A 21,866-nucleotide genomic window follows, 5' to 3' on the forward strand; every position below is an offset into this window, starting at 1 on the left:
TGGTCGCCTTGTCGAAGCGAGGATTGGCTCAGCGGTGCTGCAGCCCGCCCTCCTCCTTCCCACGTCCCCTCCCCGACAGCTTTCCCTCCCTCTCTCCCGTGGCATCGGGGTGTCAGCCTGGGAGAGACAGCCTTGGGGGGACAGCCGTGGGAAAAAGGGGAGGGGGGCCACACCTCCCCTTTCTTCCCTCCTGCTTCAGGACGCAGAGCCAGCAACTCTCGGAGAAAGCTGGAGGGGCCCATGGAGAAAGTCTCCCAACTTTTCAACCGGAGGACAGGGAAAAAAAAATAATAACCCCGGCTCGCAAGAGGTAAATCCCGAAAGTTTTGGTTCCTCAGTTTGTAGAGATGGGGTGGGAAGCAGGTTTGGGAGTAGGAAAAAAAGGGTGGAGAGGGTGGTAGGAGAGGGGAAAAGAGGGAGGGGTGGCAAGGCTATGCAGACGGGGCGGATGGCAATAAAGAAAGGGAGAAGAAGGCAGGAATGCAACAGGAAACCGGGAGGAAGGAAAGCAGGAGCAAGGAGGGGGGAGACAGGCTGGGGAGGGAGCCAGGAGAGAAAGGGGGCAAGGAGGGGGTCCCAGGGATGGCAGAAAGCAGCTGAGCACCCCTTCCCCTTGCTATGCTGGTAACCTTTAGAAGCTCCACAGGCTCTCAGCACCCTGTTTTGTGGGGTTTGGAGGAAGAAAGTGAGTGATACTGGGCAAGGGGAGAGGGAGGCAATGGCTGGAAATCACTTGCCTTTGGAGGCCCAGCCTCCCTCCACGTCCCAGCGTGTCTGCTTAGAAAAATACTCTTGTTATACAGAGAGATCTAACTATATATTATATTTATAGTTATATATATATATATATGTCAGCCAGAAGTGCAAGAGTCAGACTCAGGCTTGTCCGCCTACTGCCCGGCACTGCTCCAGAGGAGCTGGAAGAGGCCCAGCCCAGCCAGCTGAACCCCTTTTCCCCTTCCCTAAAGGCTTGTCCCTGCCAGCTTTCCCCATCCCAGAAAAAAGTCACCCAACAGGGGAGGCTTTGCCTCTCTTGCTCCTGGGGAAGGGAGGCTTTTCTGCACTCCAGAAGGCTGGGGAAGCTTTCCTGGCCTCCTGCTTCCAGCCACTCTTGCCCCTGTTGAAACCACCCCAAATATCTCCTCGTCCTCTTTTGGAGAATGCCCCCTTTGAGGGAGGGGGGTGGGGGGGTGGGGGGTAAGAAGAGGAGGAGGGAAGAGGCTGCTTTCAGCAGCTCCAGCCAACTAGACATCTGGATTCTTTTCCCCCCCTTTCTGGTTTCCGCTCTTCCCAGCAAGCAGAACAGCTCTGGCCATTCCCAGTGAGTGGAAAACCAGTGGAAACTAGCTGAGCTCAGGGGGGAAACAGGGGAGGCCAGGCTGGGAGGAGGAGGAGATGCTGGCGGTCGATGTTTTAGGGCGGGGGGCTTCCCAGAGGAGGTGAGGAGGGAGGTGTGGGGAGAGGCTGCTGGGGAAGGGGAGGTCAGGAGAGGCTGTGGGCTCACTGTGCCGGAGGCTGCAGAATGTGCTGGGCTGCCGGACAGAAGCAGCATCCGAATGGAGTGGTGGCCAGACAGTGGGTCCCCATGCCCAGTGGAGGAAAGGAGAGTGCACAGGTCACCTTTTGCCTGCAGAATCACGAGTTTTTACCATCATGGAGGAGTCTGCTTGGGTGGAGGGGAGGGCTCAAAGGGGCACAGCCAGCACAGAAATGCACGAGGGGCAGAGGGAAGGAGAAAAAAAGGGGGAGACTGGAGGGAGAAAAAAGCCCAGCAGGCCTGCCAGAAACCTGCCATCTAGGTAGGGTTGGGCACTAGCTGCCTCCTTTCCTTCCCTCCCTCCCTCCCTCCTCTCGCACTGCCGCTGCCTGCCAGCAGGCAGGGAGAGCCAGGGCCAGGAGGTGCTGGTTTATATTGCCATGGTGGCCGAGGCACAAGGAAGGGGAAACACTTCCCTCCTCTTGGCTCCCACCTCAATAATTCTCCAGTCAGGGAACATGGGGATTGCCTCCCTGTTTCTCTCACCTCCCCTCCCCCCCATCCCCAGGGTAATGCCAGCCCCACTTTCTCCCAAGGGGTCTGAGGGGTCTACAGGGCAGTGTGGGGGACCTGAGGTGTGGGGTCCACCCCTCAGGTTAGTCCTGTCTGGTGCAGCACCTGCCCCACCTCATGTGGGCACCACTGCTGCAGGGCACTGTCCTCACTTTGGGTTTCTCAGCAGCTCCAACTTGCAGAGGGAAAGGAAAACTTGAGAGCTGTAACTTGTCTCATCTGCTAGGGTCACACGCCTTCCTGAGGGACCCTGGGACAGCTGAAAAATGGGGTTGCATCTCTCTCCATGTGGTCCCAAGCCCCCTGCTCTGCTGCAGGACACACTCTGGTGGCTTCCCTTGTTCCCCGGCACAGTCTTAACCCTATGGCTAATGGGTGGGCTTCTGCCAGAGAGATGGAATTATTCCCCAGATGTGCCACATGCCTGGCCTGTCCCAGCTGCAAGGCAGCACCCCATGGCCTCAGCAAGCAGGAGACAGATGTGGGCAAAGTGAGCCAGGGGCTGGGGACCAGCAGGAAGCCAACCTGCCACCAGCCACTGCCACCCCAGGAGGCAGCCAATGGTGCTGGAAGCCTCCGGGGGGAGGTTTGTTTTCCTTTCCCTAGGCATTAACCCCTGGCAGATAAGAGGGGCCCGAGTGAGCAAACAAGGCCAGGGCAAAGCGGTAACACGTGTAGCCAGCCAAGAGAGCAGCTCCATGCCAGGGGCTCCCCCTCACCAGAGGCTTCGCCTCCCTGGCACTGCTTTCCTGCTCCGAGGTGACCTGGGGACAGGCAGGGGAGGTGGGGAGACGGAAGGCATCGCTCCGTGACAGGGTCCCAGCATGCAGGGAGTGAGAGATGAGAGGCATCTGCGTGGCCTCTTGGCATGCTGCCCTCACAACCGGCCCTGCTGAAGGGACATAGGTCCACCCGGCTCCCCTGGCCCCTGAGAGGGGACTGAGCCCAGGGAGGGACATGTCCTTAGGCGGGCACCCAGACTTCTGATGCTCTGAAGTGCCCCATGCCCCAAATCCTCTCCTTTCTCCCACCCTCTGGGACCCACTTGAGCCTAGGGATCCATCCCAGCTTCTCCTCTGACCTCAAGCTATCACCTACCTTGATGTGCCTCAGTTTCACCTGTCTTCAAAGCAGCTGCCCTCCCTGCACCCCCGGCTCCCTGCTGCTCTCACATGTCTGCCCAGCACCCGGTGACCCAGCCAGAGGACAACAAACAAACCAATATACAAATATTGCATTTTACCTTCTTTCTGCCCCGCCTCCTCCTCAAGAAGCACACAGTCCCCAGGCCTCACCCTCTCCCCAGGGGTTCATCTGAATAGCAAAAAGAAGGGAGATGTTTCTCACCCCAGGAGACTGGATAGCTGGGCAGGGCACCCCTCTGGAAGGAGGAGTTGCCTGGGAGGGAAATCCTCAGTCTGGCTTATGCTGTGGGTCCAGGAAAGCTGTTTTGCAGGCAGAGGAAACTGAGGCACACCATGGGAGGGCAGAAGGGTGAGGGAGAGCGCTGAGTTTTGAGGGGGAAAGGTTTTTCTTCCTCCTCAAGAGCAGGGCCAGGCAGGGGGGATAGCCGGTAGCGATGTCCCCACTGTTGCTTATGCACTGGCTTTAACCTTCCCAGCCTGTCCCAGGGTTACAGCCAACATGGTTGGAAAATTCCCCTCTGAGGGCTTCATTGTTCCTCTTGTCTTGTTCAGGTGGCCAACAAGGGGACAAAGGCACTTTCCCTGCCACCCTGCTCCAAGCTCCTGTCACTCGCTGCCCCATCTGTGACTGGCTCCCAAGAAGACAGCGGATTAAGCCCTAAATCCACGGCCAAAGCCAGCTTCCAGTGGCTGCCACAGCACTGGGAGTGACCCCGGACCCCTCTGTGGACCCCTCTGTGCCACCAACATCCTCACCACTGGGGACATACCCGCTGCAGGTGATTTAATGAGAGCAACATAAGTGCTGGGAAGCAAGGGAGAGGCATCCTTCCCACCCACACAAAGCCAAAGTCACCTTGAGCTGTTCCCCCAAGAGCATTGGAGCAGGATGAGGAGGCTGGGGATGTGACAGGCACACCCCAGTGCTGAGAGCCCAGCGAGGGCTGGTCTTTTTTGGGGGGCTTTTGCAGGACCAGAGGTGAGGGGTGCAAGATGAGCTTGGGGAAGCTGCCAATGCTGAGCTGGGTGTCAGGCTCCCATGGCAAGAGGCGGCTGAAGTCAGAGCTGACACCAGACATGATCAGCCCACCTCTGGGGGACTTTCGGCACACCATGCACGTGGGGCGCGGAGGGGACGTCTTTGGGGACACATCCTTCCTCAGCAACCACGGTGGGAATGACACAACCAAAGCCAACAACTTCTTTGCCCGGACGCTGCGTCACGTCCGCCGGACGCCCCTGAGGAGCCGGGGCAGTGAGGGCCAAGCAGGGGCATCGCCTGCCCCCCCGGACATCTCTCCCATCATCAAGAATGCCATCTCACTGCCACAGCTCAACGAGGTGACATACGATGGAGGAAGTGGACGGGGCTTGACCAGCAAGTTCTCCTTCAAAAGTGCCTCCAACAGCTTTTCCAAGACACACCAGGCCTACGGTGAGTGAAGCACGGGCAGAGGCTGGTGTCCAGGCACAGGGTATCATCTGCAGCCCCTTTCCATCACTCCATGCCTCAGTTCCCCCAGTGAGGAACTTCAGGCTCTCAGCAGAGTTAGGATATATCTGTCCCCAGCCAGGAGTTGATCCTAACTTCGCTTTCAATTTAGTCCTTGCTTCTGTTCCAAAATGGGGCATGGATGGTTTCTCCTCCCCTCCCTCCCCCATCGCTGGCAGCCTGTATGGAGTGGTTGTAAGGGGGTGTTCCCCATCTCCCCCCAGCCCTACACCTTCCCCATGAGCAGCTTCCTTGAGGAAGCCAAGAGAGTGCTGAAACAGTGGGGCAATACCCACACCAAGGTCAAGGGGACCCATGGCACAGCTTTCCCCACTTCCACACAGATGTTCCAACCCTGTCCTTAGCTGTGCCAACTTCCCACCTCCATGTGCTCCTTAAGGGATTCCATCTCCCTATTCGCCATTGCACTCAGATCCCACCCTGCCAGTCAGGGTCCAGGAGGGACTTTTGGGGAAAGATTGTGGGAAGGACGGGACAGGACAGTTGGGTGGCTCTTCTTTGGCCTCACAGCACTGAGCTTTTTCCCAGGGAGGGAGGTCTGGAACAGAAGGTCTGGGAGCTGGAGGGGGATCTGGGTGCCCTGCAGCAGCCGGGGGAGGTGGCTGGGCTCAGAGGGAAAGGCAAGCTGAGGCAATGCTGCCATCTCCTGGTCCCACCTGCCTGGCTCAGCCCCCACCAGCATTTTACCAATCGCAGAGCCCACCTGGGATCACACCTCCACGGTAACTCTGAGCTTTGGAGATGTCCACACAGACACCTGCCTGCCCTTTATTAAAGGGCATCCCTACGGGTGGCAGCGTGACCTGCAGGACTTCCGTGGCAGTGTCTCTTGCCCCCCCCCCAAGTTGTAAGGCAGGCTTCCTGCTACCTACCTATGCTCACCCTCACCAACCATCCTTTCTGCCTCACAGGGCTGGAGTCTGGGTTTTGCACCATCCCTCGTGTCCCTCGCTTGGAAAAGTCCCAAGAGAGTGCATTCCCCAGGGAAGCAGAGCTGAAGCGCTCTGACTCCGTGCTCTCCGACTCCCTGCTCTCCTTCCGCCTGGACCTGGGTCCTTCCCTGATGAGCGAGCTCCTCCAGGTGATGAACTTCTCCGAAACCAATGGGAGCGAGGTGGGGGAGGATGACCCTGATCTCCCATGTGATGAGAGGAACAAGGACGGGGTCCCTTCAGCATTGGGTGCTTCCTATGGAGAGGACAAGGCAATGTCCAGCTTCTGGACAGAGCAGAGCAGCCCGTCGGGGGCCAGCTCACTGCCGGGACTGTCAGTCCGTGCCAACGGAGAGGCACACGCCATCGAGGGCGCTGGAGAGGACCTTGCCTGGACATCAGGGCTGGGGGCAACACCCAGAAAAACCCCGTGGCAGGGGCACCGGAACGACTGTACCATCGAGGCAGGAGAGTTTGATCGGGCAGCCCAGGTCCTGGCCCGCCATTATGGTGGGACCAGCACTCCCCGGAGCTTAGAGAACGGTGAGCGTGTCCTGCAAGCCTGGACGCCGACTGTGTGGGAGAGCCCCAGCAGCAGCTCGTGGAGGTCACAAGTGACAGGGGAGAGCCATTCCCCTGAGGCCAGCTGGAACCAAGGAGAGGAGGAGGATGGAGACCGCACCAGCCTGCAGGAGGGGTACACTGGTGCCTGGGTGGGACGCAGCAATTCCTTCGAGTACGCTGATGAGGAGGATGATGATGAAGTCAAGGTGTGAAAAGCCACCCTCCCCATCACAGCCCTCCACCAGAGGCACTGGTGCCAGGGTCTTCACCCACCTCCCCATCCCCTCACCCTCTGCCACCAGCAGACCTAGCAGGTCCCCTCCTTGTCAAACTGGGAGTACTGGGGGCAGGAGGAGAATCTGCCTCCAGGGGTGCTCCCCAGGGCTGGGCCAGGCTGGTGAGGGCTGTGCAACATGGGCATTGCAGCCCTTCCCTGGCCTCACTGAACCAAAGAGACATTCCCGTGTGCCAAAGAAACCCCAAGCCACTTCCTACCCCATCCTGTTCCCCTGGCACCCTCTCTCCCATCCGTCAGTCTGACCCTGTCAGCATGTCTGTGGACATGACCCATCCTCCCACCAAAGCCCCCAACCACCCTCTGTGCTAGCAGAGGTGCCTTCCTAGAGATATTACCACTGATATTACCACGTAGGGGATGGGGGTGGCCCCAGCTCCAGCTGGTGCAAGGCCCTCCTGTATAGTATATCTGTCTACTGAAGGAGGTCAGCTAGGGGCTCAAGGGACAGCCAACCCCCACAGAGCTGGGCTTTCTCTCTTCCCCTCCAAAAACAAAATTAGCCTTGAGCTCAGCATTCAAGAGGTGAGAACACACACAGAGATAATCACAGGGGCCTTTCCACTTGCCTTCTGCTGCTGAGCCATCACTTATGATGGCTCCTTTTCCCACCCCTGCTCTTTCGCAGTGGGAGGGATAGAAACTTCTTGGCTGTCTGTAGACAGAGGTGAGGCTGTCAGATCACCAAATTCTGCAGTTCAGGACCCAAAAATTCTTTCCTTCCCCCCCTGCCTCAAAACAAGCAGACTCCCACTCTGCAGCCACTTGGTCTGTGCTGCCTCTTTTCCACCCTCACTCCCTCTTCCCACTCCCCATGTGTGCACCCCTCTTTCCAGCATGCCCCTTACCAGGGGTCCAGGAGGAGGACAGCCAATGCCCCTCACCAAGTGCCCTGGGTGATGTGGCCACCCTAGAACGAGCTGCCCCCCACGCTGCCCCACGTGCAAATTGTCCCTCACAGAAGCGTCTTTGTGCCACCGCGTGGAGCCAAGATGCTCAGAGGCTGAGGTCACCAGAGAGACCCTCACAGCACCCCCCTTGTTCTCTGGTACAGGAGGGGGTGTGCAGTGGGGGGAGATGCTGGGCCATGGCCACAGGGCTCAGCTCCCACGCAGCTCACCCGGCTGCTTCTGGCAGGGAGCTCTTCAGAGCAGAAAAAAGCAGCTCCAGCACGCACATGTGTCGTACATGGGAGTGGTGCTCACAGTCAGGCCATTGAAGTTATGGGTAAGCCCATCTCCTCCAGCATCCCCAGGCAGTTGCCTTGGGCCAGCTGGCAGCAGAAAGCCAGGGTAGGGAGCAGCATCTTTAAGGAGTCCCCTGCCCTGGCCGCTGGCACCCAGCAGGATCAGCCTTATCACCCCTGCACACTCTGGGGCAGGGATCCTGGCTCTCAGGACAAGCTTCCCCCACCCTTCGCTTCCCAGACAGTAACACAAGCTCCAGACCAAAGACCCACATCCATGAAATAGCCTTTCTGCCTCCACTCTGTATCCCATGCACTTATTATTGTCCTTATTAAAGCAGTTTTGATACTAATTGCTCCTCTGGTGCCTCCCCTTAGCTGCAGTGATCTTATCATCTTCCCTGCTCCAGCCACAAAATCCCATCTACTCCACTCCCAGCAGGATTTTCCAGGATCTCTGGGATTCCTGAATTAACCAGCCAGGTACTTTGCCACTCACCCTGGCTAATACACAAGGCAATCTCACACCCACCCTGCTTAAAGTGCCCCAGTGTTTGCTGTCACACAAGTCTCATTTAAGGCTGTCGAGACACTTTTTAATTAGACCTGCAGCATCAGATGATCAGCACTAATTGCCTATAGTCCCATGCAAGGGACACAGGCTGGGACATGCTGAGCAACAAAACCCAACCCAAATGCCATCCTCCCTCACCACTGCCTTCTACTGCCTCACTTTCCCTGAGTAGGGTTCAGTGTGGAAATGTTGAAGTAATGGGTAACCCAGCTGGAATGTGCCAGCAGATAAGCAAGGTGAGATAAGAGGGAAAGTTGGAGGAGACAACTCCTTATCTCTGGGAGGAATGCTGGCTCAGAGGCACACCTGTGCCACCCCTTCATGTGGTACCATTCCTGCAGGAGGGCAAGGTGCTGTTTCCTCCTGGTCGAGAGAGCGGCCAAAAGAATCCCATCAAATTTATGCCCTGAGGTTCCCAAACCAAACATTTCATTATTCTGTGGCCCACGATTCCATGCCACTCATGTCAATGCTTTTGTTCCTCTCCCTCTCTCCCAAAAATTGGGGTGCAGGAAGAAATGGTGCATTCTGAAGAGATTACACAACCGTTCCCCAAACAATCACATGGTCTCCTAAACCCCACCTACAGCCTGCTTTGCCCTGCCTGCTATCCATTCAACCCCACATCCTGGTCTGACTTGGAAAAGCACCTGCTGTTATCTGGGAGACACTTCCATCCAACATGGGTCCTTTGCTGCTGGTGGAAAAACCCTGGGCAAAACCTGAGAGTTGTCTTGTACGGAGCCAGAGATCTCACAGAAGCCAGAGCAGCTGGAGCAAGCAGTCTCCTTCTGCTTGGGTTTTTATTAGAGCTAAGAAGCAGCATCCAGTTTGAAAGAGGTGACCCTGAATTCCCCCTTGATGCTCATGTAGTTGATTTTGTTATAGCAGTGCCGGTTGGGGAATTCCACTTCATGCCCATCCGGCAGTTTCACTTCAAATTTGTCTGGCTTCATTTCAATGGCAATCTGGGAGAGACAAGGGAAGGAGGGCAGGAATTAGGGACAAAGAGGAGATCAGGAGGTGAGCATGCAATTGAAAGGCCTGGCTGTTACACATGAGGGTCAGACCTGGTCCTGAGAGCTGTAAGCAAGGTGCTGGGGTTTGAGCTGAGGGTGATGCAGGAAATGGGAAGTTGATATCAAGGGGCTGAGCTGGTATCTAGACTATGACTTGCTGACAGGATCTCTTCTGGGGCTGTTTCAGCTACTCAGATTGTAAACTCAGGGCTGTTAAAGCCAAGAGTGTCTTTAAGCACCACATTGCTTGGATCTGCTCTGATCAGGGCAGAATAAACCTGACACCCCAATGCCCTCGGCAGCTTCCTGGGACCTGGAAGAAGGATCTTCACTGATAAAGATACACAAGTAGGCAGGATAAAAATAGACCACTGATCTTTGCAAATTAATAGGATTGTTCCCCAAAGCCATCACGTTGTCACACACTCCCCAAAAAACAGCTTCCTTTCCACACCAACAGGACTGCTTCTAAATGCAGCCTTGTTAATGTCTCGGGATATCATATGGGGTGAGATAGCAACTAGGACAGCATCCCTGGCAGGAGGAGAGGACAGATCAGCAGCGTACATCCAGGACTCGTGAGGACAGAAGAGCTGAAGGAGAAGTTTTTGGACATTGCTCCAAACTCTGGGTTAGCTTAAAGCCTGTGTTCCTTCCTAATGGAAGGAATTAGGAAATTAGGTAGAGAGCAGCAAGATCCTGCTTCCTGAAGGCTCCCTTTATTTTCATGTGTGCCCCTGCTGCATTCACCAGCTGGGCAGGTATGGAGGGCAGGAAACATTTACAAAGCCTGAGATAAACAGGGCTCACACAAAGTTCCCAGAGGAAGCATTGGGATTTTGAAGAAAGAGTAGAAATGACAATCAGAACCAAAAACCCAGAAGATGAGGGGCTGTTGGGAAGAAGCAGGAGGCACTGGACAGGACTGGGAGGACTAATGTATGAGAACCTGCTAAGAAGGGGCTTCACCCCACCCCACCACACACACACACAACCTCTATGCTGGCACAGCCTCCTCACCTTGATAGTGGAGCCCTTGGAGAACCTGAGGTGATCACGATGCTCTGCCTCCCAGACTTTGGAGCACAGGGAGTTGCAGACAATTGCAGACTCATTGAAGCGGGGATTGAAGTGAAGTGCCAGATCTGAAGGGCTGTTGCCAAGGTTGATGCTGAAGCTGTGGGTGAACAGGAGGAAGGTCAGCTGCATGGGCAGGACAGGTCTTGGAAGACCTGAGATCCAACTCTGCACCCATCAGTGTTCCATCAGTTGCTCCATCAGCATTGCAGGCATTTAATGCCTCCTGTTTCCTTGTTTTCCTTGGGAATTAGGGGAATTGGCACAGTAGTGGCATAGGGCTAACTGAGCTAACCCCAACACTGGGCTATGCTCATGCTTTTTCTACCTGGTGACATCGGAAATCCACCTCCCTCTGTAGCCCACCTTCGGTTCTGGCAAGTTGAGGTGGTTCCTTTGTACTTACTCATCAGCATCATCAGATATCTTGCCCTTGATCTTCAGGCAGTCTCCAGTCTTCATATGCAGGTTGAGGATTTCAAATTTTACCTAAGACAGAGAGAAAAGAGTTTGTAGGGCTCCTTCAGTCATTCCTCTACTGCCACCATAACTAAGAGGGTGCTGCTTGGAGCAGATGCCTCAGCCAGGAGAATATCCATTTCTCTCAGCTGCTCTTTCTCTCACGGCAAAAAACTCTCTGTTCTGGAGGCAACTTAAGGAGTGGGCTGAGTGAAGCCAGCAAGCAAGAAGACATCAGAGGGAGAGGAGATGAGAACAGTCTTGTCCTCAGTGAAAGAAAATGAAAGCATGGCAGCAGAGGTACGAGAGTTGAAGCAGAGGGGCACAACCCAGGGTTGGGTGAGCAGCATCTCCTACAGCTCAAAAAATTCAAGTGGTGAGAGCAAAGGTGGCTGTAGCTTGCTGGGTCTTTGCCCAGCTGGGGACCTCGGGTGACAGAGGACAGGAGCAACAGCCCTTACACCCATCTTCCTCTGAGACAGAGTGCAGAGTAACCAGGCAGGGAGCCACCAGCAGTTTAGCTCAGAAATGCTTTGCGCAGAGGACCTTACATGCCTAGACTTCCTTGTGGCTTACACATTAACAACATCTCCTCCTCTGCAAGGCCCCACTAGCTGCTATTATGCCAGGAGACTTTGATCCTAAGAATTAGCTTCTCTACATACACTTCCTCTCATTAGGGGCTTCAGGACAGTCAGCCAATTCCCAGCCTCGTCTGTGAGCTGCCAGTGGAAGGACCACCACACACAGCCCCTTACTGGTGCTACTCCTTCCACCACAATGGACAAGCATCTTCCCAACTGGCCACAGAGCTGTGACCACCATGTTCACCTCTTTTCTGCACCTAGCAGCTCAGCCAAAAGAAGTGTTTCAGCTCCTTCCTTTTGTGGCAGAGGGCAACCCCCAGAATCCACGTCAACAAACCAAAATGGTACCCACTGTCCCACCCCCCACAGTGCTCTGAGGAAGGGCTACAAGTGGCTTGGAGGACAGAGAAGCCAACACATCCCCTCTAGATGATGTGAGCTATGAACAGCCCTTTGCAGGAGTGACATGAGTGGCATCCCAGTTCCTTCCCTTCTTGTGGCTCTAGATCCAGCCCCAGCTGCATGGGCCACACTCGCAACACGTAGGAGTTCTTTGCCACTTCCCATCCAGGCCCAAACCTTTCAGCTTGAGGAGAGAGCACACCAGGTCCAACAGCCAAATCCTCCCTAACTCTGAGGCACAGGACTGTTGTCCTCACAGGGGAGCATCATCCCTGCTATCTCCTTCCCAGGTAAGAGCTACAAGCCAGTAGACAGCATCCCAGATTTGGTTGAACAATTGGTGCTGTATTCCCAGAAATCAATAGAAAAATGAGAGGGAGGAAGAGGACAAGGCTCAAGAGTTCCTCAGCCCTCCCTCCTGAGCCCTGCAGAGAGCAGCTGAATGCGGTCACCCTGCTGCTCCACCGCCAGCTGGTAGACGGCTTCTGCCCTTCCCTGAAACCTCCTGAAGCAAGCAGAGGCAAGTGCTGATAAGCACCCCTTTTCCGGAGGTGTTTCCTACAGGCAGGGGTCATAAAGCCCAGCAGAGGCTTGAGAAATTTGTTTGCTGTTGAGATCATTGAAGCTGTTGGTGAAACCTCCCCAGGCAAAGTGTGGAGACAGCAGGAGCAAGTGCTGGGGATTTCTGGCGTTGGATCTGTTTCCCCACCCCCACACACCTTCACATCCCCCTGTTCCCCGACAGCCACTCCAGGGACAGCACAGAGACTTCTCTCCCATAATATCAGAGCATCTCACTGGCTATGAGAGGTTTCTCTTTCAAACAACACACGTGTTCCCTTTGCAAGGACAAGGACAGGGCAAAGACATGGCTTGCAGAGCCACCATCTGAACCCATGTTAAGCCAATGGGGAGAAACAAACACCTCTGGGGTTCAAGAGAGCAAATCCCATGACAGACCCTAAAGTCAGAATTACAGTGTTATAAGTGGCTGGCCCAAGAGACACAGTGACACTGCAGCAGAGACAAGGCCCAGTTCCTGGGATAGCAGCGCAGAGGAGCATCCACTCCACTCCCCACACAGCCCAATGCAGAGCAGAGAGAAACATTCATTGCTCTCGTTGGGATTTATCCACCCATCCCGCTGGCAGAGTGTGAGGGTACCCAGGAGGGAGAGCAGCATGTGCCTGAAGGACAGGGAAAATTAGCCAAGCAGAGAGCTATGTGCAGAGCCACAAGTACCACGGATGTGAGAAGCAAGAAGGGAAGACAAGCAGGAAAGAGGCACGAGCTGCTCAGAGAGGGGCTGTGAGATTTTATCACGATAACATTAACCCCCCTCCTACAATGCTCAGCAGGGGCGTTCACCCCCCGTTTATTTGCCACTGGGAACAATAGTGGGAAACCAGGCAACAACTCTGACAGAGTTGGTGACTTCCTTCATCTGCAGAGCTCAGCCTTCTCATGGTCAGACACCAGCCCTGTGCAGATGGCCTCTCTCATGCAGGAGGATGTGCTCCCCACCTAGGAAGGGTCTGAGGCTTTATGGACCTCAGAAGAGCTGAAATCCTCCAGTGAAATTGGAGGTGGCAACTGGGATGATGATGATGATGATGGAAGGTGAAGGGGGCAGGTTGACACTTCCCTGCAGATACTGCACAGCAGAAAGCCCAAGGAAACAATGACATGATGGGAATGTAAATCCCAAAGAAAGAGGAAATCCGGATTAAGGGCATCTGCAGAGTGGGTGGAGGGTCTCTGCAGGGAGGGAAATATAAGGAATTGTTGTAGGAGGAGGTCACCAGTGCAAGTTATCCAGGAAACCTTAACATCCTGAGAGGTGATCCTCTAATAGGGAACCTGCATGGGAGTGCCTCTCCAGGGTCCCATACAGATGTTCCCAATGGCCAGAGGGAAGTTGGCCTGTACTGGGGTGGGACACCACTAGCACCAGAGGAGGCTTTGCTGCATTCCCAGAAGGAGCCTTGGGATATCAGGGACCTGATGAGCAGTCACTGGCATGAACATGGGCGCTGTGCCCCCAAACCTGAGGACAAACTCAGGTCTTCTAGCAGGGCATAGGCAGGCCTGCAATTTTGCAGAAAAAAAATAAATAAGAAATCATACTTTAAGGAGGGATCAGACGAATGCAACAACATGGGCTTTCAGCCAGAAGGGTGGTAGGGCAGGTCCTCTGAGGAGTGCTTTTATCACACAAAACATGGCAGCTTCCTTTCCAGAGGTCCCAGGATGTACATTTTGCAGCTAACAATGCTTCCTGACTTTCCCTCTAGTCCTAGGGAGATCTCAGGAAACTAGAAGCACCCATGGGAGCCCAAGACCCTCGGGGTGGCTCCAGACAGCATCACCTCACACACCATAGCCTAGAGCTGCCAGCTCTACCACAAGGCACCCACACAGCTGTTGAGAACAGACTGAATGCCACCCTCCCCAGCAGGCTGCCAAGATCCTTGGTAGCACCATTGCTGGCAGCAGTATTTATTTTGTTTTCTTACTTGGGCAGGAGATAAATCAGCTAGGTGTGAAGCCCTGAGGAAAACCACAGGCTTCCCCACTTCCCAGCCAAGGCAGTGCAACCACCCTAGCTGTAAGAGGCTTCTTGGGGCTTTTTGTGGCAGCCAAATCCACACCAGCACATCACAATAGTCCCCACCATTCCTCCCAGTGGCGCTCTGAGGAAGGGCTTCAAGGGACTCAGAGGACAGGGCAGCCAGTGCATTCTCCCTAGATGACACAGGCTACGAATAGTCCCTCGTAGGAGTGACATGGGTCTTCACCAGACACGACCAGCCCAGAAAAAGAGGAAGAGGGGGAAATTCAGGGTGGCCATGTCAGCTGCAGGAATGCCTCAAAACAAGCCTGTGAGAAGAGGCAAAAGGTCCCTTGACAACCCTAATGAAAGGCTGTGGTTTCAGCCTGATGTTAGTGCCACCAGACGACACTAGGGGGGAAAAAGGTATCTCCCATTTTGCACTCAAAGCACCAGGGAGCCTGTGCTATGGACCAGGCACCAGCGATCACTCAAGGCAAAGGGAGCTGGAGAGAGCAACCATGCATTCTTTCTCAGAGCAGCAGCTGCTCACTCTGCTATTATTTCCTACTGCTTCATATAATTTGTACTCCACAGCAAGCTATTGTCCCTTTCCACTAGCTATTTATTTCCTTGAATAGCCTCTGGGGAAGGATTTCAGTGCGGTAGTCAAGAAAAAAGAAAAACTCCACACAATAAATATCGAGCTGTGACCTGATTTAAACCATCTTCTGACCTTATCTGGGCCCTGGTTGTGGTCCCTCCCAGCAGTCATGATGAATCCACATTTCTGACTTGGTTTTATAAAACCTAGCAGGGAATGTTCCCTGCCTTAGAGGCCTGTGGGGTGGATTTCAAGAAGTTGCACTTTGGATTTTCAGAGGTTAGGACTCAGAACCGGAGACCAAGAAGAGGCTCCTATCACCTCCTGATGGAGCTGCTCAGTCCTCCTTCTGCCAGTCACAAAGATTCCCAGATAGGTTTGACAGGGTCAGTTTCCACTTCAGTTGGAGGTGCTGGTTTTCCTCTCAGCAGGCAGTGATTCAACCTTCAGCCAACCAACCCCTAAGCTCTGAAAGCCAGCCAGCTTCCCAATGGAGGAGAATTGAGAGAACAAAAATATGTACCCCAGCCAAGCACTGAGGTAAGCAGGAGACTAGATAAGCAGGTCTGTGGATCTGGAGGGTGTATACAGGAGAGGATTGTCCAGGACATGCAGAAAAAGCCAAGGCAATGATAAGCATAAGGAAACTGTTGCCCATAAGCAACCTCCTGCCTAAGAGGTTAACCAGAATGGGACAGACTGGAGGTAAATCTCCTATCACCCCTCATGCCTCTGCTCCCTGACAGTGCATCATCTGGAACCCCTATGGGAAGTACAGAAGTATCACTTGATACTACTTTGAACCTGAGGTCAAGGGATTAAAGGCCATCACCTTCTGGCAGGCTGTCCACCAGCATCACCCCCCTTCACCTGTAGAGAAGGAAAAAGTTAGCTGAAGAGCTAAAATGTGAAAAACAAACAAACAAAACCACTTTTCTCCAGGGCTTAGGGACAGCAGTGGAGAGAATCCATACCAAGAAGTGGAGCAGATCACAGACTCCAACACTATCTCTCTCCCTACCCTCTTGGAAAGGTGGTGGTGCCACACTAATTGGCATCTCCTATCTCTATGGAGAGTTCAAATGTGCTCTGATGGATGTTTTTCATCCCTAAGGCCAAGTTATGTCCTTTCACCTTTGCAGGGGACATCTCTCTCAGGCAGCCATGAAGTCTGTGGCAACACTTACATGTGCTAGTGTGCTACTAGTTGTGTACAGGGAGGGGAAGAAGGTATTTTCATGTGCATGGGAGCTGGCTTATAGGGCATCAAGCCTATTTCAACAGCCAGATGAGTCACATCTTATGGGTCCTCGGCTGCCTGAGGGGAAGGAGAATGAACTGAACAGGCAGTGTGGGGAAGGGAGGTCAGAACACTGATTACATGCCACCCAGTTCCATTTCCAGCCTTCATTTCTCTAATTCTTTCCCTATGGGGGCATGCCAGGAATGTGGGTTATGGGAAAGGCTTTCAAAAAACATGCCTGGAGATAAAAATGCACTTGTGTTGAAAGCTCCCCGACTGGCAAAAAGGAGACATATGGCTCATGGCTTCTGCCTCTCATGGACATCTAGGATCTCCCAGCTTTACTCAGACTTGTTGGATGAGATATTATTAGTTTAATGGGAAAAGGATCTTTCAAAGAGACAATCAACGATCAGCTTTGTGAGGTCTTATGCTCCACTTGCATCTTGCACCAAAAGATTAAGATCTCCATCAGCTTTATCTTATCACTGAGTAAGGAAGATGGCAGCTCCCTCACCTTCACATGGGTAAACTGAGGCACAGACACCCAAGTTCACATTAAAAGAAAACCAACAACTCTTCTTGTTTAGATACTCACCTTAAAGCTTCCATGGATATATTAAATAAATAAATATTCCAGTTTTACAAACCTGTCCTAGAAGCTAAAAGGAAGTCAGGTTCCCTTGGCTAGTGCGGCTCGAGTATCAGAGATGCTGATCTCTCATCACACCCTCTACTATCAGTAGGAGGCACTGAGGCATTCAATGCCTCTGAAAAAAATTAGCCCTTGGGTGGGTCCAATTAAGCCCCAAAACCAGAAGCATTCAAATGAACGGATGCCTTCCAACAGTGGGAGCCAAGGGACTTCTAAGACACCCCGGGCTCAGCTCCCCTGACTTCAAGGAGACCATTTCCCACAACAAAGGCAGCATGAGGCCAACTGGCTGGAAACCTGAATAAGCAAAAAAGAAACGCAGTGTTACGCCACGCCACACACAAAATGTCCGTGGGGACCTCCTTCCATTGAGCTCTGAGCAGCCACCCCGGATTCAGCCGCAGAGGACAGCAAGGGCGTGCAGAGAGAGTGACTGCTGAGTCCTCACACGCAGCAGTCCATCCCGCACAGGGAGAACAAGGCTGCTGGCACTCTGTCATTCCCTTCCAGTGTGTTTCTCACGGGCTCCAGCGCTGAGCCCAGGCGGGTTGGACAACTCTGAGGACTCGGAGGAATTCTTCAGGCAAGCAGAATCTGTCTGAGTCACACGCATGAGGAGTGATGCCAAGGGTGGCTCACCCAATGGAAAAAAGGAAAAAGGAAAAAGAAAAAAAAGAAAAAATAAAAAAGAAAAGAGGAAAAAGGAAAAGGAAAAAAGAAAAATAAAAAAGGAAAAAGAAAAAAGGAAAAAGAAGAAAGGAAAAAGAAAAAAGGAAAAAGAAGAAAGGAAAAAGAAAAAAGGAAAAAGAAAAAAGAAAAAAGGAAAAAAAAAGAAAAAAGAAAAAGAAAAGAAAAAAGAAAAAAGAAAAAAGAAAAAAGAAAAAAGAAAAAAGAAAAAAGGAAAAAAGAAAAAAGAAAAAGAAAAGAAAAAAGAAAAAAGAAAAAAGAAAAAAGAAAAAAGAAAAAAGAAAAAAGAAAAAAGAAAAAAGAAAAAAGAAAAAAGAAAAAAGAGAGAAAGAGAGAGAGAGAGAGAGAGAGAGAGAAAGAGAGAGAGAAAGAGAGAGAGAAAGAGGAGAGGAGAGGAGAGGAGAGGAGAGGAGAGGAGAGGAGAGGAGAGGAGAGGAGAGGGAAGAGAAGAGAAGAGAAGAGAAGAGAAGAGAAGAGAAGAGAAGAGAAGAGAAGAGAAGAGAAGAGAAGAGAAGAGAAGAGAAAAAGAACAAAATGCTAAGGGAGAAATAGCAAGTTTTGAAAAACTGTAAGAATTAACTGCTCATGGGCTGGAAAGAAGAGTGGCAAAAAGACAAAGGTCTGTTCTCCCATGCCATGTCACTAAAGCCAAGTATCCCTCACACCCACCAGGAAGCAAAAAGCCACCTTACCACCCACCAGCTTTGTGAGGGTCTGAAGGGGTGACCCACCCTGAATCTAAGGCAATGACTGAGGTCTGCATAGGAAGAGGCTGTGAAGTCAAAACTATTTGTTGCTTCAAAATCAGCTTGAACACATTCCCTTTGATGGTCCTGCAAAATGAAATGGTAAAAACCAAACCAGATGGAAATGGGAAAGAAAAGCTGCCAAAAACATAACGCAATCCAAATCCTGAAATGACTGACTCAGTGTGGGAAATAGGCATCTAAAGATGGAACTGCAGACATCTGAAGGAGACCTAAGAAAAGACCAGGCCCAACAAACCACTCTCCCTTTCCTCCCCTGTTCCAGAGGGAGGGACACCATAAATATATGAACCCACAGACCTCCAGAGCGAGCCACATAAAAAGAACTGAGCCTGACCTGCTGGCAGGAGCTCCATGGACAACCAAAGTGCAGAGAAAGCCTCAACTCTCACCAGCAGAAGTGATAAATTACTTTTTCGCTGCTTCCCAGTGATGGGCTGCAGCCACAGCCTTGCTTAGAGTTGCTGTCAGGTGAAGGAGCTCTCAAAGCCAGCATCTGAGCCTCTTGAGTCATGGCACTGGCAGAGATGTTCCATCTCCACATGGTACCACAGGGAACAGGGCACTGCTGGGACACCTCATCTCCTTTTCCAGCACTATCCAGAGCACTCAGGGATGCCCTGTGCATTTGAGGACACTCTGTTTTGCTGAGCAGTTCCATATGGACATCCTGCCCCTCCTGTGGTCTGCTTCTGTGAGCCTCTGCTCCTGTTTCTGATCCACCCACACACAGTCAGTAACACATAAACCCTCACTTGACCACAGTGGATATTTATTTTGCATTTCCAGCGGTCATGCTCGGCTGTTTGTTCTCTCTGGCTTTCTTTCCCTTCCCTCCAGTTTGTGCCTCTTCCTGCTGTCCTTATTTTCTCCACCACGGGCAATGCACTCGAACCTTGTTGTGTCTCTCTGGCTGCCCCCAGGTTTCTTCACGCTGCTCCCCCTGAGAGCCCCCCAGCAGAGAAGCAGACACCCAGCTTTAATTGCAGTCTGATTCCCAGATGAAGAATGCTTGCTCCAGAGGGAGGAAAAGGGTATTACAAACAAAATGCTTTAAACACGACTCACACCAGACAAAACTTACTATATGCCGGCCTGATTAGCCCCAAACACCATTGCCATTCCCTGTGCAACGAGCAGACTTGCCAAGCCAGGAGATCTGATAATTGAACAATGAGAGGAGGACCGGTGGCTGAAACTGCCAGGCAAGTTCCCATCTGCAGGCAGCTAAGCTTATCTCTTCTGTCAAGATGGGACACGCATCAATCTCTGCTGCACAACAGCAGGGAAAAGCTAGTGGAGACCTGCTCTCTGGTCCTCAACGTGCACGTAGCACTCCTTACAACACTGTCCCTGAGGAACATCTCTATTACTCACTCAGACTCATTAGGAAGGGGGTGGGAATCTTTCCTGAACAGCTTCAGCAGAGACACAGCTCCTTTGGGACCTGGTGCAGGATGAGCTGGAGCTTCCAGTGCCTGCTCAGGTCACCAACAAGCGGCCGGCCACAGGAAAACTAAAGGGAAGGGGTTTCATAGAGTGCTCTTAAACCACACTGTAAGATTGTTGCTATTAACCCTACTAACTCCCAGCACACATCCTCCTCCCAAAATTCAGCCAGAGTACCACTATGGAGAGGAGAGCTACTCAAGATGAAAAGCTACTCTATGTGAGGGAGGTGGAAAGTGGGGCAGCCTTTGTGGGAGCACCTCCTCCTTCCACACAGAGGAGGGGGGACTTGGGCTGCAAATCAGGATGGCAAAGGTGCAATGAACCTAGAATGTGGACGCTGCCTTTGAAACACCCACTGGGCTTAGGGGAACAGCAGCGTGCTGCTTGAACACAGCCCATCCAGGCACAGAGAAGGCAGAGGCCATAGGGGTGCACTCGGGCCTGTGCCTGATCTTTCTCCTGGCTCAGGGACTTGTCTGTCAGCGGCTCATTAAGCGAGGAACACAAGAGCTCTGCCCCCCTTCTGCTCCTGGAGTGAGTTCCCAAACCTGATGTAGTTTGGGGTGGTGGGGGAAATGGGAGAGAGCTGTGCACTCATGGGAAACCCTTGCAGAACTGTGTGCTCCATGAGCAATGTTATGGACTCCTCATTCTACCTGACAAAGGCAAGAGAGCCAAAGGGGCAAGAATTCAACCTGTCTGTGCACCCAGGCCTGTCTGATCCGCGGCATCCAGGAGCTGGCCCCCACATCCCCATGATGACCTGGCAAGGTTTCTTCATAACATCTCTCCCACCCCACAAGGCAGGAGGTCAAATACAGTCAGTGATCCATAGCACAGTGTGCAGGCCACCGAGTCACCACCCTGCATTCAGCAAACAAAGCATTCTCCAGTTTCAGCCTTACTCACATGCTCCCACCCCTCACACCCACCTACAACCTAGGGTTGGGTATTTCCCATCCTTGGAGAGCAGAAAAAGTGGAAAACCAGGGGGTAAATATGCAGGCTGCAGGGCACTGCACTACTAAAGCTTGCCTTCAGAGGGACCTGGGCACAGCTGTTATGCTCTTGGCTCCAAAAGCAAGGAGCAGGACACAGCTCCCCTCCATGACCCCTCCATGGGGTTAAATGCTTGGTGACACCAAGGATCTGTTGGGAACACTCCCCAGCCATGCTTGGGTGCTGCAGCACTGCTATCTGGCACAGCCAAACCCATGCCAGGGAGGATGCAAACGACTGCACGGCGTGAGCCATCATCCCGAGGCAGTGCTTGGGCCTGGCCTACTCCTATTATGTCTAAGTCAGACAAGGACAAAAGGGCCACAAAGGAGCCTAGGGAAGGCCAGGTCCACCCTCGGGAAATCTGCGTCCACAGACTCTGCGTCTCCCTTCTCCTCCTGAGTCAAAGTTTTCCTTTTATTCCTAACTTCAAGCCCGCCGTGCCCCGGCACTGGGATCGCTCTGCTCTGCTGCTCCTCATTGCTGCCAAAAGCGGAGCTGAAGCTGGCAGCAGTGCCAAGAGGCAGGGGCTGAGCAGCCAGGATGGAAGGAGAGAGCTGTCAGACTGCCTCCTCCTGACGTTTCACAGTCCGGATTTAAGCCAGCGCTGAAGTTTCCCAGGGAACCTGAGGGAGCTTCAGCCAAAGCAGGATCTTTGGCAATGGGGGATTTTCAAGCCCGGGCCAAAAAAACATCTATTCAAGCTCACCAGCTGCCAAAACTGAGCCAGCTGTATAGCAGAGAGCATGTGCATTCAGTGCTGGGGCACCCCACAGCAGGATTGCCTCCTTCCTTGTGCCACGGTGTAAAAGAGAGGATGCACACAGCTGCACCTCTGAGCTCACAGGCTTGCTGCTACTCTAAACGTCCCCAGTAAACACTTCCCTGACCCGCACTTTGTTGTCGCCGCAATGCAGGGATGTATTCATCATCCAGGGCTGAGGATTTGCTGCAGCTGGGCTCCCTGATTTGCTCCAGGATGCCTCATTTCATGTCATCGTTGAGATCGTGCTTGGATGCCTGTGAAAAATGCCTTTGCAATGGGATTTCTCTCCCTCTCCCTCCTGCTGTTTTTTACAACCAAACTTTCTCGGTCAAATCCAGG

The 21,866-nt window shown here is 53.0% G+C and overlaps 2 protein-coding genes across 2 annotated transcripts; one reads left to right on the plus strand and one right to left on the minus strand.

Moving 5' to 3' along the window:
- CDC42EP1 (CDC42 effector protein 1) lies at positions 1-8,038 on the plus strand. Its single transcript, XM_071730307.1, has 3 exons — positions 1-310; positions 3,748-4,630; positions 5,620-8,038. Exons 2-3 carry the CDS (start codon positions 4,189-4,191, stop codon positions 6,414-6,416), a joined length of 1,239 nt encoding a protein of 412 aa, XP_071586408.1. The 5' UTR covers positions 1-310; positions 3,748-4,188; the 3' UTR covers positions 6,417-8,038.
- Positions 8,039-9,031: 993 nt separating this feature from the next.
- Positions 9,032-11,382, minus strand: LGALS2 (galectin 2). The gene is made up of 4 exons (XM_071730321.1): positions 11,276-11,382; positions 10,762-10,844; positions 10,299-10,455; positions 9,032-9,227 (listed from the first exon to the last, which is right to left on the minus strand). Exons 1-4 carry the CDS (start codon positions 11,279-11,281, stop codon positions 9,072-9,074), a joined length of 402 nt encoding a protein of 133 aa, XP_071586422.1. The 5' UTR covers positions 11,282-11,382; the 3' UTR covers positions 9,032-9,071.
- Positions 11,383-21,866: the final 10,484 nt, after the last annotated feature.

The sequence above is a fragment of the Heliangelus exortis genome, chromosome 1, assembly GCF_036169615.1.
Source record: "Heliangelus exortis chromosome 1, bHelExo1.hap1, whole genome shotgun sequence".
In the NCBI taxonomy this organism is placed as follows: domain Eukaryota; kingdom Metazoa; phylum Chordata; class Aves; order Apodiformes; family Trochilidae; genus Heliangelus; species Heliangelus exortis.